Below are 20751 nucleotides of genomic sequence, written 5' to 3'. Positions count from 1 at the left end.
AGCCCTTTGCAAAAAAAAAGAGAAACAAAAATCCTTTAACTCTCTCATATGCTTTGATTACATGGCAGCTTGTTCCACTGACCAGGGTAATCTTTCCTGTCATTTAAGGGTGTTGCCACCCGCTTCATCACCTATTGATAATTTTGCTGTGTCTTTATCTGAGCTGCAGATTTAAAAAAAAAAAAAAACCTTTGCTAAACCTTTTTTGAATATTTCTTTCTTCTGTAATGATTACTTGGCTTCCTCAATTTTCATTTTGTCCTTCAGATCTTGATTTTTCTTAGTTTTTTTTTGGGCCTTGCTGTTTTGGTACTTTTCGATCTCCTGATTTGGACCCTTTTCTGTTTTGTATCTCTCGACTGGTTTCCCCTATAAAAATCTTGTTGACTTACCAACATTATAAAAACAACTTACGATAATGTTAGGACTTTTGGCTTAAAGTCTTTTATTTATTTTGGATTTTGATATCTTGTTCTGTTTTAATCAATTTAGTTGGTCTTTTCTGTTGTTTAAACTAATGAGTTGTCCCTGACTAATTTTTCCTTGTTCTTCACACTGCTTTTCATCTATTGATTTTCTCTTTTGCTGAATAGTAAATCTCAGACTACTAGTTATTCCAAAGTTTTCACTACAATAAGTGTTCAAATGGCAGGTAAAAAAGAGATCACAGCAGTTGATAAATAGAAAGAATGGAAAAGGGCATGTTTGGTGCTTGGATCATAATTGGACAAGCCTCCTCACAAAGACTTTGGGGGAAAATATACTTGCCGTAAAAGGCCAAGTGAGGTATTAGGTGCTTATTATATTGGATCTATTTCATGTTTTCGTAGCACATTGTTTTTTAATAAACATATACAATGCAGTAGTGCCAACTGTTATATTTGCCATAAACGGAGGCAAACTTTGAATAACAGAGGTAAACGGGATCAGCAACATCAAAACATAATCATTAAGATCATAACCAAAAATCGATCTTATCTATCATCAAGGCTTATTAGTTAAACAAAATCAGAGGTCAGATAGTTATGGGCGATCTTTTAACCCATTGCGTCAATGACATCAGCTGCCGCAACCCCCAAGGCCACGCCCCTGGCAATCGAGAGTGTGCCATACAATGGAACAACTAAAGTGACAATGTACATGAAAATCAAGGTGGCACTGAAATTAATTCTGCCACCCAAAAATTGTAATTGCATATAAAGATTAGCATAATAGGTTCAGAAAAATGTATAGAAAATAAAAAAACAATACCACCGGTTGATGTTTGAAGCTCATATACATTTTGACATTTACTAATGTGCTCTGTTAGCCTCTGCATTTCTTTTATTATCTCATCATTATTAGATGCATAGAAAAAAACTCAGACTGGTGGTTCTTTTCCTTGAGTCTTTCATTCAACTAATTCCTAAAGTTTAATTAACAGTAAAGTCACAGATATTTTGTGAGGTGAAAATCTCAGGAATTGGCCTTTATTGCAACTATGTCACACCAGGGAGTTACTTGTCGGTTCAGAGGAGGAAATGAAGGGCAACAGTGATGTGCGCCAAACCCAACCAGTCAGAGTGCGTCTTTGGGGCAGCATATATAGTGAAGCAAATTTACTTGCCAATTCTGATGAAAGTAAAATAATGAGTATTATACTTGAGATATGTCCAGGCCTTTCCAACTCTGAACAAAATTAAACAAGCTTGCTTATAAATGGATGTAATATTATACTGTCTGTAATAGTAAAAATGCATGAATGGTGAAGAAAGCCATTGTTTGTTAGTAAAACTTAGGTACTAAATGTTCAGTTTGAAAACTGAAATGTACAGTAAATGTTTAGAACCAAGCCACAGTGGAGTTCCTAATCTCACAGATTTTGTAAGAGTAACCAGAAGAGGACTGTTTGGATTATAACAATGCCTGAGCCGTGAGGCCCCTCTGAGCCTTGTGGGGATGGGATTAATTATACATCAGTGCTTATCTGATTATTTTCATTTGATTTGCTTTGCACCTCTAAACATGATGATATTTAAAGCCAAGCTCCGGATAATACAAGCATTAAGGATGTGAAAAGGCCCAGATCTAAGCTTGTTTTTGTGCAAATAAATAAACAAAGGCAATAAGTCTGTTAATCATGATCACCGTGACACTGATTTTAGAATCGCATTAATTTTGAAAGCTAAATTTCAACCAACGATGCCCTTCAGGCTGTTTTTTTAATTTTATTAATTATAATATCCCAGACTTGTGCTGCTTAAGGCTTCTGTCATGTATTTTTCTAATTGCTCATCAATCTTAAAGTATTAATAGCACCATCTTATATTCATTTTTCATTATTTTGCCTTTCTCCTTAATGGGTTGCAAGGAGCAGCATTAGGCATGAAGCAGAAACCAGTGCTGGGCATATTGACACATACCACATCCACACTCATTCATACTAGGCTAATTAACAGACCCCATAACCTTACATGCACCTCTTCAGGATATGGGAGAAGGTAATAATATGCTGAGAAATCCTAGGCAGAACTGTAAAAGTCTGCACATTCACAGACTGGAAATTAAACTAAGGCTCTTGAACTGTGATGTAATAGTACTATTGTTTCTACCATTTTGCCTGGAAAAAACAATCTAACCCTCTATTCAGTTTCACACCTGCGTAATCTATTTTTAGCTTGACCGGAAACTGTCAGGCACAAAGCAGAAGCCATCACCAGCCCATCACAGGGCCTACCTTCACAAATTTAGAATCGCTATTTTAACATAACACACACATCCTTGGAGAGAGAGGAAAGACAGAGAAATAAGGAAAGTATGCATCCATCCATCCATCCATCCATTATCCAATATGCTATATCCTAACACAGGGTCACGGGGGTCTGCTGGAGCCAATCCCAGCCAACACAGGGCGCAAGGCAGGAACAAACCCTGGGCAGGGTGCCAGCCCTCCGCAGTGCATTCATCCAGTGAAGTGGAAAAAGGATGAAATGATTCTTGAAAATAGAAAGAATTAGGGGAATATTTACAGTACAGTAAAGTCAACAGAACAGTGTCTACAAGGAATCACAGCAAGAAAGGCTTACTACAGAGGATTAGAAACTGATTTCGGTCAGGTTTAAATGGCGACTCTAAAGAAACCTTTATTATACAGTACTAAGAGCAGTATAGTTTAAGAGGATATAGAAAAATGAGTATAAAGAAAATTCTCTAAAACTAAAGCATAAGTATGGTGTGAAGCCAGTCATCTTATCTATCATATCAATTTTACTTGTTTATTGAAAAATGCATGGAAACATTTTGTTCAGAGTTGTACAATTGATTGGCAGTATGTTGAAAGTGTTTATGTACCAGGAAAGAAGGCAGTGAGGCCTGAACTTCCAGACATGCCAACGTTTTTCATCAGAAGTCAAGACAACAATATAAGTGCATATTTTAGTTTGTGCATTGTGATCTAATGTATGAAATTACTGCAGGTGACCCAAAAACGTTTTTGAAGTACAATTTTCTTTTTGTTCTGTTTTTATGGCTTTTACCCAAATGACCTAATAAGGACTTTATTTGTTTAAAACACATGGATTACATGAATTTTATATTCAACAGGCATCCATTTTCAAGCATTCTCCTTTCTTTTTAGTTCTAATTGCTTCCATCTTGCTTAGTTCCCTTGCAAGTTTTCAAAGTGTGTGCAGAATACTACAAATAGGATCTTTTTTTGGAAATGTAACACTTTATAGTTTAAGGAAAAAAATATCTTTTCTGTAATAAAAACTTGTGTAAAATCAGAAGTCTAAAAGTTAATTACACTTTTAATTTCTAAGTAAACAATGAATAAGTGAAGGGTTAAGCAACATTCCATGTAAATAATTTATGCACACTAAGCATACACTGATGAGCCAAAGCATTCTAACTCCCTGCCACCAAAAGAGCTCCGACAAACTTATGGACTCTGCAAGATCTCTGAAGATATCCTGTGGTATCTGGCACCAGACATTAGCAGCACATTCTTTGAATCATATAAATTTTCAGGTGGAGCCACTGTGGAATATGTTTGATGTTCCATTCCCCACAGGTGCTTGGCTAGATTGTGATCTGGGGTATTTGGAGACCAGGGCAACACCCTGAATTCACTTTGAACTGAAATTCACCATGTTCCTCAAAACATTCCCAAACAATTTGTGCAGTATGGTAAGGCACTTTATCCTGCTTAAAGATGACAGTTCCGTCAAGTATTATCATTGTCATGATAGGGTGTACTTGGTCTTAATTGATGTTCAGGTAGGTGCTACATGTCAAATTAATATCCACGTGAATGCCTGGACCCAAGGTTTTATAGTAGAACATTGTCTAAGGCATCACAAGCCCACAGCTGGCTTGTTTTGTTTCCAAAGAGCGCCCTGATGTCATCTCTTCCCCAGGTATATGACACATACACATACCAGGGTGGCCACATGATGCAACAAAAAATGGGAATCGGCAAGCTAGGTGACCTTTTTCTGCTGATCTAAGGTCCAGTTCCACTGCGCACATGACCATTGTAGGCACTATCGAAGGGGGAACAGGGGTTAGCATGGGAACTCTGAATGGCCTGCAGGATTTGATACACTCTTTGTTTTGACATATTACTCACATAAGCACCATTATAAATGTTTGTGATTTGTGCCACAGTAGCCTGTCTGTTGGGTTGTGCCAGATGAGATAGACTTCATTGTGTAAATAAAGAAATATCATGAACATTTACAGTAATTATGTTTAGCATTTACATTCCAGTGCAATGCAAAAAAAATCTTTTTTTTTAACCCAGTTAAGCCAAACCATTGTTTTGGTCATACGCACCTTAGGGCCAACTTAGTGTCACCAGTTCACCTAACCTGCAGATCTGGACAATGGGAAACTGGTACACAACGACCCTGGTCTCCTTACAATGAGACATCAGCGCTACCACTGTGCCACCCTTAGTTAAATGTGAAATGAGATGTTAAGATTTGCACTTTGCTAAAATCTTCCCTTTAGGCTGCAAACTAATTCACTGTTAAAAAATATTTCAGATTATACTAATTTAATTCTTTATCCCTGCTTGCTAGTATTTCTGCAAAGCTCTACTCACAGTGTCATAAGTATTTTGTTTATTTCTCAGGTATTGTAACTTGGTAAATGTTAAAAGTTGCCATCTTTCATGTAACGTAGCCTTACTGTATTATAGTTCTGCTTGCTTTGTGACACGATTTGTTTCTGCTGGTTGTGAAAGCATTATTTGAAAGACTGACTGATTGGTTTAATTAACTGATTGATTGAATGTCCACTGTGATTTATGAAGCGACAGTTCATTTTAAGGCCAACCACCTTTTGATGTGGCAGACTAAAGATTGTTATGAAAGGATAGGAATAATATTGAAGATTTGCAGGAATTGTTTCCAAATTAAACCTCCTGCTCACAATGTTTCCATGGTCTGTGATTCTAAGATTGAACTCCTCAGTTATCAAAGGTCATAAATATAAACTTGATTGGCATCATTATCATTTGGATAACCATTGAAAGTGAGTTTGATTAATTGATCGTTTAATTAATTTATTGGTAAAATGTGTTAAGTCTAAGCTCAAAGAAGTTGCTCTCAGATGTCAAATCCATAGCTGGATTGAGACCTTATGACTAGGGAGGCTACACGATTAATTAAACTAAATTTATTTTCATATTCTGAATGATTGTATGACTTTCCTTGCCTTGTGGTACAAGACATTTTTCTGCTGAGAAAACAACTCACAGATCGATTCCCTGTTAACCTGTTTTAAGGCCTCCTTTACACCTGGATTGTCTAAATTGAGATTAGACTAAACAGATCCATCTAATAAGCAATGATCTTCAGATATATTGTGACATTCAAAGTTTGGTTTACACATACCAAAGAACACAATACTGTATATGCCTTGAAATTACATCCTATATTGTTAACATGTAGCATGGAGGATCCATTCACTCAGGGATCCGTTGACTCCTGTCATTTGTATAAATCAGAAATAAATCTGCAGATGTTTTTTTCAATGTCTGTGTTTACCAGACCAGCGTAACCACGCTTTTTGTTTATGACGACAGTATAACACATTAGAGTTATCAATTGCTAATGCAGAATTTATGGCAGGCTACAATGCAAAGCTCTACCATTTTAGTCATATATTAGTTAACTGACTGTACATCTTCAGTTACAGCATAGAAGTCACATTAGCCTCCATTATCTTATTTCTTTAGCTTACTGCTTCAGAGCTTAGGGCTTCAATTTTCCAAATTCTTTATCTGTAATGTCCCATTGTCAAATTCTCTTTGATTCTGTTCTGAAAGTCACAATAGGATTTCAACACCTGATTCCCTTATATATACTGTAAATGAACTAGATGTCTATTACTGTTATCATGTCAGTGCATCTATCACATACTACTATGCCATGTTTAAAAACATTTAAATTTTGAGTTTTTCTTGCTATCCTTTTGAATGCCCACACAATTCATTCATTTTTATCTTCATACCTGCTTTGTATAGAATTGTTTGTGGCTTTTATGTGTTTAGTAACTGTTTAGTGGGAGTGTCCCATGTTGAAGTGCCCACTTAGTGCAAATATTATCAGTTATAATGATTTGCAGCATCTTCATTTCCCCAACAGACTCTAATCCCTAATGTTTAAGGTTAAAGCATAATAGCATTTACTTTCTTTTTTATATTTCATTATTTATTTAATACAATGGGTATAATGTTGCACCAGCCCAGGTGGCCACATAGTCCTAATTCCTGTCTAGCTCTAGCAAGTCAACCCTAACAGAAAATTTACTCTGAAATAGAGATTGCATGTTTTTTATTTGATGTTTTTGCTTTATTTAACATGTGTCTCTTCTGTATGCTTGGCAGTCTCCCAAGGATGTAAAATAAAACATCTGCTTTTTCTTTAATTTTGGAATAATGTTGCAGTTCTGCAAATGTTTCAGTAAATCAATGCAATTTAAAATCATGTAAGGTCTCCATCTCTCCTTGTCTAGCTTTACAGAATATATACTTTTTGAAAATATATCTTTTATTAGTTAGCAGACACACTTACCCAAGGTAAGTTAAAGGGAAAATCAATATACATAGAACATGTAAAGGTATGAGCTTTTAGCAAGAAAGGATAAACTTAACAGGTAATAAAGAATGCAAATTATTGTAGAGCACAGGAAACTAATACTTCATTTAGTTCATGGACTAGAAAAATAGCTAGAAATGTAACAAAAGCATGTTTAAATGGGAAGATCTTAGCATTGCTGTGTCAAGAACCAGAGTTTGAATCCTGTTCTTTGCCATCCATGTACTGTTCCCCTGCTTGTTCTCCATATATTTGTGTGGTGTTTTTTTCTCCAGTATTCAAAAAACATGCAGGTACATCTGATTATGTATTCCAAAATTAAATGGCAGTCAGTTCTCTGTAATGGACCAGTGCCTCAGGTTTTTTTTTTAATTTTATTTGAAGTGAATAGCATTCCATACGATCAAGTCTGACTTATACAATGAATAAGATAACCCTACCTCCAATCAAGTCAAACTTACTAAAACAAAATGCTTAATCTAAAATATTAATTGGATCCTGCCATATTTTAAAGTTTTGAATGGGGTTTTTGAATGGAAGTGATAATTTTTGTGTTTTTTTTTCCAATTTCAGACAGTATAGAACAGGGGTGCCCAATGCGTCGATCGCAATCGACCAGTAGATCGCAAAAGTAGTGCAGGTAGATTGTGTTGCATTCAAAAAAAATTTTTTTTAAACATTAGTCTATCATACAGTATATCCTCCCTATGGCATTTGCCACTTGATTGACATACAGGGTGGCCAGTCTGAGATCTTTTTTTCTTCTAGCTACTGCAAAACTCCGGCTGTGATCTAGTTAGCCTTCCAATTTATATCAACTAAAGAAGGGATTTAAAAATAAAAACATAAATTGTTTGGGGAGGGTATGGGCTGGATGTGGAATTGGAAGAGGATTTTTTTTCTCACAATGTCACAATTGAAGTGCGTTTGTCTGATCTCTCAATCTATCATTATTATTCCAAAGAAGGAAAATGTGGAAAGGTATTTTCGAACTGTTCATAAAAACTACGAAACTGAATTCCTTCCGTAAAGCGATCTGAGAAAGAGAAAGGAGAGGGAAGTAAAATCGCAGTTAATCGGACAGCCATCATTTTTCACTCGGCTGAATTCAAAAGCAAAGGCAGACACACCGAAGGTTTGTTCTGGGTGAGTCACACGATCATTAAGCATAAGAAGTCCTTCCAAGATGGAGAGATGATAAAAAGAGGCCTTCTTTGAGACAGATGGCTAGGGAGAAATTCCTGCTGAGATTTCAACACCCCTGGCCGGAGAAAAAGGAGTTTTTCCTTGTCATTAAACATGCAGAATGCAAGCAACTTAATAACGATCAATGGCCGCTAGACTTGGCATTTTTTTTCCGATCTGACCAACATTTTGAATGACCTTAATTTACAGCTGCAAGGAAAAGAGAACTCCATGGTCAATATGATTAGCTCAGTTAATGCTTTCAAAAGAAAAATTCAACATCTGTCCTCAAAGCTGGAGCGTCTTGATTTTGGGAACATCCAAAACCTCGCGTCAGAGCTGGAGACGCAATGGAAGGCGTGTGTGCATTTTGACAGCATACGCTACACAGAGCAGATTGAAAATTGCATGTCAGACTTTGACAGACGGTTTCAAGACTCAGCTTTACTTAAGCCAATCGCTACATTTAAGTGCTATTCATTTAGGGAAGATGTTGAGGGTGTTTCACTTGCATCAGAAATTGCAACACTGTTTCACCTAAAACTCCTCTACAGTGGAGAATGAGATTTTGACACTACAGGATGACATTCAGCTGAAGTCTGAGGCTCCTGGTCAGTTTTGGAACTTACTCACAGAGGAAAAGTACCCAAACATGAGGAAATCTTCTACCTCCTTGACTGCATTATTCAGCTCTACTTATTTATGCGAGTCAGCCTTTTCCCACATGAAGATTATTAAATCCAAATACTGTAGTGACCATAAATATTATATATATATAATATTCATGGCATTCGTAGTCTGAATCACAATCTGATTGTATGGGTGGTTACTACCAGGTAACACTTGTGGTTGGTCTGTGAACCTGCAAACATCCGCCACGGTGCCCTCTTTCAGTTGCGAGAAGCAGATCATATAATGGTTGAATGGAGAGGGGGTGCAGTGAGTGTGTACGCCTGAAGAGCCCAGAATTAGGGCAAAACACGTGTCGCATACTCTTTGCATTATTTGACAGTAAAACTATTCAACCATATATATATATATATATATATATATATATATATATATACTATAATACAGTAATCCCTTGCTATATCGCGCTTCGACTTTCGCGGATTTTATATGTAAGCATATCTAAATATATAATGCAGATTTTTCGCTGCTTTGCAGGTTTCTGTGGACAATGGGTCTTTTTGCTTCTGGTACATGCTTCCTCAGTTGGTTTGCCCAGTTGATTTTATACAAGAAACGCTATTGGCTGATGGCTGAGAAGCTCCCCAATCAGAGCACGCAGTTAAGTTCCTGTGTGCTGATTGGCTCAGCGACAGAGCGGCGAATTTGATTGTGCTGCGTTAATCAGGAAGTCTCGTCTCGCTCATTCAGCATCAACGTGTTTCGCTGTGTAAAGAGTTAACTTTTGTGCTCTTTTGTGTTTATCTTTGTGCATAGTCAAGCTCTTCGTTATGGCTGAAAAACGATCTGTCTATCATAATGGCTGTAACATATGTAATATCGGAGATGCTCGATATCTTTAAAATAATATTTAGGTTTTACTATATATAAACTGTCTGTCTACATACATAATTTGACCGAATCTTACCTAATATCTACGAGAAAGCAAAGGGTTTATGCTGTATAACTGTGCGGGAAATGTTTATAAGAGTGTGGGAGAGTTTATAAGGGCTTAAAATATATAAAAATAACCATATGGTTTTTACTTCGCGAATTTTCACTTTTTGCGGGGGGTTCTGGAATGCAACCCCCGCGATAAAGGAGGAATCACTGTGTGTGTATATATATATATATATATATATATATATATATATAAAATATAATTTAATGTAGGTAGATCACTTTGATCTGGTCATTTTAAAAGTAGCTCGCAAGCAACAAAAGTATGGGCACGCCTGGTATAGAACATCAGGTACCCACTGACTTATGACAGGTGGGCTGGAATTCTTCCAGTTGAGCAAGATAAATCTATGTGCTACTAGTGTGGTATAAGCAATTACAGTTAATTTGTCCTTCTCCACTTTAAGCCCATCTGGGAGTACACCAAACTCATCTGTTAATGCTTTAGCAGTGATTGGAACACCAAGGCTGTCTGATAGGCATTCAAAGCTGTTTTCTAGAATGATGTTAATTTGGTGCATGCCCAGAACATGTGGCCTAATGAGGCTGGAGCTAGATTACAATATTCACAGGCTGAATCTTGCCCTGGGTAAATTTTGAACAATTTTAAATGAGATAAATGTGCTCAAAAGATTGTATCTTGATTGTGGGTCTGATATATACAGTAAAATATCATATGCAAATAGTGGTATTTTCTGTTCAAGTCCTTCTCTGATAATCCCTTTTATCTCATGTGCTTTTCAAAAGAGAATGGGCAGTGGCTGAATGGCATTTGTAAAAGCAATAGTGATAGGGGGCATCCTTGTCGAGTACCACATTCTAGTTTGTGGTAACTTCTGTAATTGTGTTGTGAAATTTCTGCTTGTGGATTTGTTGAACTAAGATCTTATTAGATCTCCTTGTTCATAGTAATGATGTCGCAATTTAAAGATGAGCAGTTCTGTTGCTTTTGTTGTGAAAAGGTTAAATTCTGATTGCAGAAACTGTCTTTCCCTGTGAAGTGCCTCATTTGGAGACCTGGCCTATTCTTGCTCTGTTCTGGTAACTGCTGATTAACTCTGACTCCTTCTTGATTTCCATTTTATTTTTATAGGAAAGATGTGATATCTTTCCTCTTAAAAAAAGCCTTCAGAGTTTCCCAGAATATTTACGCAGAGATCTGTAAGGACGCATTTGTCTTTAAAAAATATTCAGATTGTTTGAAGGTAAATTCTGTAAAGTTCTCATCAGCTGATGACAAGGTGGTTAAGATGCCAGCTGCAAAATGTGTGTAGGGCATAGTGATTCAAGCTCCAAGATCAGAGGGGTATGATCGGAGATAACAAAAGCATCATACTTGCAAGATCTGATAATGGGCAATAAATTACTATCAATAAAGAAATAATCAATTCTTGAGTAACTATGATGTACTGAGAAGAAGGAATAGGCTCTTGAGTTCAGATTTAAGAATCTCCAGGGGTCTAATATGTTATGATCCATTACAAACTGTGTGATTGTTTTTGCAGTATTAGATGTTATCGCCACTGTAGCTGAAGACCTATCCAGGTCTGAACTAAAAACCACAATTAAGTCTCCTGCTATTATAATTTTGAGTGTTCATATTGAGAATAGATGCACATAGCATGAGACAGGAACAATCCCTGAACGGGGCACCAGTTTGTCGCTAGCGGTGCAACACCGTGTCCTCACATGTTTAATTATTAACAATATAGATTATTTAAATGATGTTAAAATTTTATCTTTATAATGTAATAAATATACTTTGCTGCTCTTCATCTTAAAAATGATATCATCTTCATATGTAAATATGTGCTTTATAAAGTGGCTCAGGTTGTGCAATATTATAACTATCACAGGTTTACAGTGAGATAATTGTACTTATAAGTACAAACAGTTCTGCCAGGAGCACTTGATGGACTGATTGAGTGCGTTTATAGTTCTTGGGATGAAATGATTTCTAAACCATGAGGTCTGTACAGGAAAGGCTTTGAAGCGTTTGCTGTATGGGTGCTGTTCAAAGAGACTGTGTGCATGGCTGAGGTAGCGTGTGCTTGATGCTGTATAATGATAATTCTCTTTCTGATCATCTGCTATAGAGCTGTGATTCCACACTCGGATACAGTGGGAGAAATACACTGAGTGGTGTAATGAGAGTAACAATGTTAAAGCAGCTATGGTATTTGGAATAGTTTGGCCGTTCCATGGACCATTATATTGTTACAGGTTAATTACAATCAGATGCCTTAAACTAATAAAAATATGAGGTTAATTTCAGTGTATTTGATAAAGCTGCATCAGGGATGTGGATCTAAAAAAGAAAGGGAAACTACACTGAAACAATAGCACTGCTTTGATGCTGGGTGCCGCCAGTTTGCAAAACTGAGTGGAGAACTTGCATACACCAGGGATTGAGCTGGCATGAAAATGCCTGGTGTTTTACACCAAGTTTAGTTTTTATACATCGCGATATGAGTGTGGAAACGGGCATACGCAACATTTTTGTGCATACACACAATTTGTACATGAGGCCCCAGAAGACTGTGAGGAAGAGCAGGTTAAAGTCCGTTGTTAAATGCTCTAAATATCGTGTGACAAGCACGTTACATGGTAAGCCTGATCATGCAGAGGACAACCAATTACTTTGCCCTCGGTTAATTGTTTACCAGACGTAGCAGAGCAGCTATGGAGCTGTCCATGCGCTGCTGCTGCTACAGATGGAAAATTGCCGATGACCTCGGTCAGAATAGTATACAGTATATATTTTCCGCAAACTCATAACAAGATTTCTGTTGTAATTAATTTTTTTTTATAGTCCCATGAATTTCATTAGGACGGGATTCCACCTGTATTATGTTGGCACTTACAGGTGTTGGGATAAAAAAAGAAGTAACTTGCTGTGAACACATCCCCAGGTCATTGCCTCATTAATGGTTAATTCCTGGCTTGTGCTCAGAGATGCTATTGACTTTTATATGCTGAAAGCATAAGCAATGCATGTCATAAGAAGACTAAAGCAGTATAATTTGCACACTTCGTATATATTGTTTACAGTGTATTCCCATGACCCTGTTAAAACAGGATTGGAAGATTGATGTGTTAATAGATGAATGAATGAATTGATAGACTTATCATACAGTGACACTGCCCTAACCACATGTTATACTGCTTTTTAGAAGCTCACAAATACTGTAGATGTAAAGAGGTATCTATGTTGCCTTACACATCATGTTCGGTTTGAGTATGCATGCACCTATAAAAAATAAGGCCAAAATATTTAAGAACCATTATTATGCATTTTTACACATCCATAGCTGCTACTGTTGCAATCACAACAATAAATTATAAAAAGTATTTATACATAATTCAGAAAACATGTTGTCTGAGTTGCCTAGGATTAATGAAATGAAGATAACAGTGTTATTAAAGTCCTAACAGTAACCCATTACTAGCATGAAAACAGAAGCTAATGACATAGACCTTATAATTAACCTGTTATCTGATTCTTTGTGGTCAAGTATGAGAACCCACCTGAAATAAACTAGCCGCTAATGACCAAAGAGAATATCACAGAGCCAGAGTAATGATGAAATAGTGGAGGAGTGACAGTCAATAAAGATCAAATTAAACACAAAACTTGACTGTGTAAAAGGACAACAAACTGTAGCTGACAGCTCCCCATGTTTTAATATACAGTATAGAGAAAGCAACTCTGTGTATGTATGTATGTATATATATATATATATAAAATAGCAGTAATGGCACTGAATACACTTGACTTGAACATTCATAGTTTTTCATACTCTTTCTCTGTACGTTTAGCATTCATTTGCTGAGAGGATGATGCACTTGCTGCTTCCTGAGCAGCTATTTTTTTCTCCACCGTAGTGGCCTGCTTCTTCTCTTCTTTTGCTAGCAATTTTTCACATTACAACTGATTAACTCAGTGTTTGTGTTGCAATTACTTAGTACGTTTTCTTTCATTTTTCACCTAAGCTGGCACTTAAGTCTTCAATATGCCTCAAGAATGATTTAAGATATGAAGAGGTAGGGGAAATGAAAGCGAAGATGGTAAGGTTGAGAACGACACCAGTACGCATGCACCGCAAGACCGACCTGCTGGCCTCTGCCGAAAATTGATTCTACAATAAAATAAAGTAAAAAGAGGAATAACCTTGGAGGTCAATCATCACCCTGAAAGTGGATAGTAGACGTCATGTAGTATATGTGTACCAAATCTCAGGTCAATAGGTCAAATGGTTTGCAAGCTACAGGTGATTTAAAATCCTGGACAGACAAATGAACAGCCACGGTAGTCTTATTATATATAAAGATAATGTCTTGAAACTTGAACCTGTGCCTTTGAGAAATGTCTAAACTCTAGCTTCTACATCTCGGCAAAATGCCAAAAAAAAATCAACAAACTGCTTATAAAGATTTGCAAGTTTGAATAACACACATCACACTATGTTTTAAAGATTCTATATAACATAGGCTTTGCAAAATTTGCATTTACATTGCATTCCTAAAAAACGCTAAGCAGTTAATACATTAGAAAATCAGCTTGCAGCCCAGAAGATTAATAAATACACTTCACATGGGATTGTCAACGTAATTTCCAGGAAGCGACCATTATTAATATTGTTACTCTAGACATTCAGCATGCCACTTCCAAATGTATACATTAATGCATATTTATGTTATGACAAAACTGAAAATTCTGTTTCCTGAATTATAATGAACTAGAGATAGTAGCCTGTATTGAATGTGTATATTTTATCTCTGTGTGAGCTTTTTTCCATATGGGTTGGTTAAAGATTTTCCTTGGGCCCCTTAGGCTAATGCTTGCACTCAGTAGAATGATTTACTAGATGAACATGGGTTTCAGCATTAACACTATAATAACAGAGTTAGATTTTAGGTGTGATCTTCAACAGAATTACAGGAAACCACTGAAGCAGCAGATGATTTGGACCTTTTAAGTGGTCCCCTGGCAGCAGAGATACTGTATCTATACTTGATGAAATAGGAACTTTTAACAAAATTGACTAGGAGCTTTTATGTTAGTCAGGAGAAATATTTCTTCAAGGAGAATAGAAAGGATTGGCATTCCCACTTGGACTTGTAAAAATTAGTATGAGTGCAATAGTGAAAGGCATCTGGGCAAGGGAAGTCACCTACGGTACTAGTGCAATTAAAGTACAGATGCAGCATTTACACAGTGTACAAACTATGCAATGTAAATCAGAAAAATTAAATGCATTGGTAACAACCACACACAATATTGGGAGTCAAGCACCCCTATCAATATTTGTATGTTGTTACAGCAAGTGTTCCTGCCACCTGGGTGTCTTACCTGCTCTCCCTGTCTCTGTACTGTGACCCCTTTTGCACAATAAATAGAATTCTATTTGAATATATCTGTTATTGAAGGGACTTATTATTTTCTTTATTTAAAGTGTGACTTGATCTGAAAGGATGGTATAGTATAGTCATGCCCTTAAACATTTTCATTAGATACAATATTTCTTAGTCAAGTAAATCTAACAATTGTTTTGTGTATTGGGCATAACTCCATATATGCACAGATTTCCCCAAACCAATTTAGAGTCACTAGTTAGTAAGTAAATTTGTACAAACTCTCTGGAAAATTGAGTTACCTGTAGACAATAGTTTTATCAGATGCAATGAAAATGTGTAAACACCTCAGATGCAGCAACCAGGCCAAGTTTTGAACCGAGTCTCCTGGAGCTGTGATGATGCAGCAGTAATAAGCTATTAGACTAGGTATTTACAATCTTGACCTGGGTGGGGCTGCAGGCTTTTGTTCCAACCAAGTTTATAATTAGAAGCCCACTTATATTGTTAATGAAATTTGTTATTTAACTGTGAGGTTTATTGGTGGTCTTATTCGCCTCTTTAGGCATTTCTAATAGATTTTTTTTTTGTATGAGAATACCATTCACATTTTGTGAAACCGATCAGACTAATAATTTTTAGTACATCACATGTTCCCTATATTTCAAATATTTTATTTAAACAGATACTTCATGATAATCACAAAGAGGTGCAATTGGCATCATGTTAGCAGGGGAGCTGTTAGCTCCTTTGTTAGTGAGGTGTCTTTGTTCATTAGCTTCCATTTAGGAAAATAAGTAGCAATTAAAAACTGTGGCAGCAGCAGTGTAAGACTAACAGAGGCAGTGAAGGGTCTTGAATCTTAACAAGCAAGTGAAGTCCAAAATATATGTTGCTTTAGCCACTTTAATTTATTTTTAATTGATAGAAATAGCAAAACATGATTAACACAAGGTGATTATGATAAATTAATCTGAGGACTCAACACTCAAAACACTTCCACTCTGAATACATTGTTCATAACAGAATTTGAAATTAGTAGCATTATCAGTGAATTAGTTATTCAGTTTTAATTGAAAAGATCACAGGGCAAGAGTAATAAACTCTGGTTCTCGTAGATGTATAATGGACAAAAATAAAATGGCCAATATTTTCACCTTACATTAAGGTCAATACTTAAAATTGTAAATCTTTTTAATCTGTAAAAACATTATAGCAACAACACAAGTCCAGATAAATTTTTCACAACTAATACAATTAAAATACAATGGAAACAGTACATGCGTGTCTGATAGACATGTAATAAAGCCTGAAAATATGAGAATAGATAGACAGGAAAATGAATAAATAAAGAATAGTTAGACAGATAATATGCATGGCTTTAAAAACCACTGTTAAAGTAAAAGCAAAAAAAAATCATTTCTTAATAGTTAAATCCTAAGCAGCTGAATAAATAGTATAAGGAAGTGATATCATAGGCTTTGTATTAAAGTGAAAAGGGGTATATTTGCCAAGATTTGGAATGAGTATTTCAGGAAAGGGAAATTTGATAGGCAGTTCAGTCAATCAATATGTTTTTAGTGAGAATACAGCAAAAACCATGTCACAGAAGATGAAAAACAGACTTTTCTTTACGCTGAATGCTTAGATAAAAGACTATGCATTGGTTAAAATCTTGAGCTGTAGTTGAACTTGCCTAATTACACACAGGGCTAGGGCACCTAATGGGCAGAAGGCATTCATGCATAAATGAGGTTCCTTGTAACGTGGATTGTCAAAAAAGTTTAAAAAAAAAAAGGGGGGGGGGGCTTAGAAACATGTAATAAATAGTTAAATCATTGGGAAATAATATGCATACATACAAATGCTCCACTGCAAATGAATTTTGTATGTAAAATAATGTTTATATCCATCATAATGTAAGCCTTATTATAAAATGTGGAGATACTTTTTTTTTCTGCCAACACATCAAATATGAAATTCTGTCTCAGCTTTAACCTGTGGACATTACCTAAATGACTACTAAATATTGTCAGAAATCAGTAAGGCATACATTAAGACAGAAATGTACATACTTGCAATATGAATTTTAGTCAGTAAAACAGTACGAGGGTGGCTGACAAGAAGTTGAATGGCTCAAGGGTACCACCCTGCTGGTATAGAACAGAGAACATTTCCACACAATACCTTTAGAAAAAGGGCAGAGGTTCACAGCAGCAGCAACAAACAACAGCATACCATTGTGTCAAGGTGGTGTTTATACCTGAGGCTCATAAAGGCAGCAGGAAGGGGCAATAGAAAAGGAAAAGAGCATGGAAGCCTAGACCATGATAGAATTGGAGCATCAATACTATCATTCATCCAGGCCTTGCATGGATGATAGCATACCTTTTAGTTGATAGATGGCAGCACATGACCCCAAGAGAGAGAAAGTGAGGTTAGGGAGGATGGGCAGAAGGCCAGTAATTGCTATCCAGCCTGTTGATTGGCAGTAATGTACCTCGTGTGGGAATATTGGAACTATGTTTCCATTTAAGACACAAATTTCTTAAGTAGTCTTCAATGTTGATGAAGGACTCATAGATTCAGAAGCAATAAGTCTCTTGAAAGACCTAGCCCAAAAATGAGCAAAGTAAAGATTCTCATACTAAAATAATATAGAGTCCAGACTTGGAAGAAGAGTTATAAAAGATGATACATAGGCAACAGAAGGCAAAAGACGAGAAAGTTAAAGTGCTATATAGAAACTGGTACACAAGAAAATGGGCAAACCATATGGGGCCAGATATAAACCGCACACACATTTAGATGGAAATAATAATTCAAACTCTACATTTTTTTCATATTTACACTCTTTTTTTTTATTTTTTATTACAGCCAGAAGATCTTGAAACAGTTCATTCTCATACATTGAGACTGAAGACTTTCAAGAAAGGGAAGCATTGTTCTGTGTGCAAGCAGATGATCAGCAAAGAGGGGCTTATATGTCGAGGTAAGTATTAGATGCGATGGGTGAAAAATGTTGATCTTTTTTTTTTTTTTTTGATTTACATTTATTGCCATGTATGTTCTTCTTAAGTGTAGAGCTAAACAGGTTAATATTTATCCAGAGATAAAGAGAATAGTGAATTTAAATGGCCACATTCATTGACCAGCCCTTCTGAGGAGAGAAGATATTATAGTGTTATGTGACAGTGAACAGTAATCTGATTTTAAAAGTCTATAATAAGCATTGGTTTGGAAGATGCTGGCATCATTTGATGAGGAAGCATATAATGAAAGACAAGAACCAACCATAGGTGGTCAACCAGTTCACCACAAGGCTCTGTTACAACTGTTTTAGTCAAATGTTTATTTTCAGAAATTTCCAAATGTGATAAAAGGTATTAATTGTTTGCATATTTACAACAAATATAATATGTCATAGTTATTATGCTACAGACTTAAAAAATTCAAATAAAGACTGCATCCCATAAAAAAAATACCTGAGCACTAGAGAATCTGCATAAGAGAGAGAGAGAAACAGCAAAAACCCCTGGACCAATAGATCAAACCTTGAGAATTTATTAAATTAAAAATGTAAAAATTAATTAAATAAAAATCAAAGATGTAAAATGCAATAATATTTACAAATTCTAAAGCAAAAAATGAAATAAAGAATTTAAAACAACAAACTTACATATTCTGTATACAGGTTGCTTAGCAAAAGTTATAAATCAATCACTAAATCAATTAAGTTCATAAATGAAGAGAGAAAAATCTGGAAAAAGAATGAAGACTTGAAACTGGAAAACTGAAAAAAAAGGCCAAAGAAACAACAAAGCAATGAAAAATAAAATTGAGGAGAGAACAAAAAGGCACTGAACTATAAACGGAGAAAGCTTGCAAATGCCTCAGCAAAGAACTAAAGCACTCAGGTGAAATATAAAAGGCTTGTAGGGTACAACTGGAAGTTTTTAACACATGATAATAGATTTGCAGGGTCATATTTACATTGTGATTAGTGACTACTACTACATTGAAATTTTAGTGTTCCTACCTGAAATAACTAGGTGTAAAATTAAATGCCACACAAGGAAATCTATACAAAGAATAAACATGGGAATGGGGATAAATTACAAAATCCAAAAAAAAAATCAGTTCCATATGCATTCTCTCCTTTTCATCTGCTTTGCCTTCTCTGTATTTTGCAGAGCCATAATATATAACCTGTGCTTTGAGCTACGAATCACTGTCTCAGAGCATTAGAATGTTTCATGACCTAAGAAAAGCTGGGTATTTTTTACTGGCGTGATGTTTTTGTGAGCCAAATGAAGTGCCTAAAACGATTCTTAAAATAATTAAAAGAGACGATCAGGTAAATTAAATATCTAAAAGAAGTTTAAAATTTTTACACTACATTTTCTTTTATACGAGTTTGAATGTCCTGTGGTATCAGGAGTACATGCCCCCCTGGGTTATCTCCCAAGATGCTCTGCACAACTGCTTTTACAAACTTGATTTTCCATTCCAGTATTTGGAATGTTCAGTTAACAATGGCATTGTGTCTTCCTTGGCCATTGTTCTCTTTGTGTCAGCTTTGACATTTTCCACATTTTTATTTCCCTAACTCTCTTTTAGTTTTCCTAATATGTTTTTTAACTTTTGCTTACATTGCTTATTAGCCTTATGGTTAATGCCAGAGCTATACAGCCTTTGCAACATTCTTTTTAGCTTTTTATTACCCAAGGTTGAGTCCTCGTTAATCGTATAACACCTCTGTGTTGGGGTGAGCTATTTCTGAACAGTGCTTTTAAACCTGCTGCACTGCCCTTCAAATACGTTCATTATTAAAAATTTGCCCTAGTCTGTCTCTTTTGGATTTAGCTGCCACTGCTTAACATTTGCTGTATTAAAATTAAACTGTTTTAGCTTTTGAATATGTGCTCTGACAAAAAACTTTAGATGTGATCCTACTGAAGACTTTTCCGATTATTTTAAATATAGACAGGCTTCCCCTTGATTGGTATTTTAACATGCTATGATAAACACAGTCACTGATTATTTCTAAAAGCTCCTCTTTTGTTATCTGCTGTTTCTAAAGATTTACAAGTTAACATTTGAGCCATTAAATGTCCCCATTACTGTAAAGTCTCCCTATCTAAACTAGCTTTTTAAAGTATTATTGAAATAATGCTTATTAACACTATTATCTCCATCAGTGGGTCTATAGCAAGCTCTCAATATCAGATCTCAATCCCTAATTTTTTATAGCTGAATCCAGATATCCTCACTAAGATGTGGCTCATTGTGTATTTGGAGCAGACACACATTCAAATTATTTCCTATGTAAATATCTACTCTCCCTTACCTACTCTCACCTTTTTGATTTCACCTATCTTTCCTAAATATGTTATGTTATCTTCATCTCTTGGATTTAGCCAGGTTACTGCAACTCATTCTATGGAATGGTGAGGATCAGGTAGAAAAGAGTTATCGTTCTGGCCAACATACAATA

General features: G+C 35.8%; 1 protein-coding gene across 5 annotated transcripts in view; it reads left to right on the top strand.

Annotated features, from left to right (window-relative positions):
• LOC120531205 (tensin-like) overlaps positions 1-20751 on the top strand; it is an 801530-nt gene that overhangs the window by 303175 nt on the left and 477604 nt on the right. For all 5 annotated transcript variants that reach the window (XM_039756405.1, XM_039756402.1, XM_039756406.1 and 2 more), the window contains exon 2: positions 18132-18246. In XM_039756405.1, the coding sequence (XP_039612339.1) occupies positions 18132-18246 (115 nt within the window). The remainder of the gene's footprint in view (positions 1-18131; positions 18247-20751) is intronic.

Source organism: Polypterus senegalus, chromosome 6 (assembly GCF_016835505.1).
Source record: "Polypterus senegalus isolate Bchr_013 chromosome 6, ASM1683550v1, whole genome shotgun sequence".
NCBI lineage: Eukaryota > Metazoa > Chordata > Cladistia > Polypteriformes > Polypteridae > Polypterus > Polypterus senegalus.
Note: the sequence above shows the minus strand (reverse complement) of the source record. Positions and strands in the feature narration are given on the sequence as shown.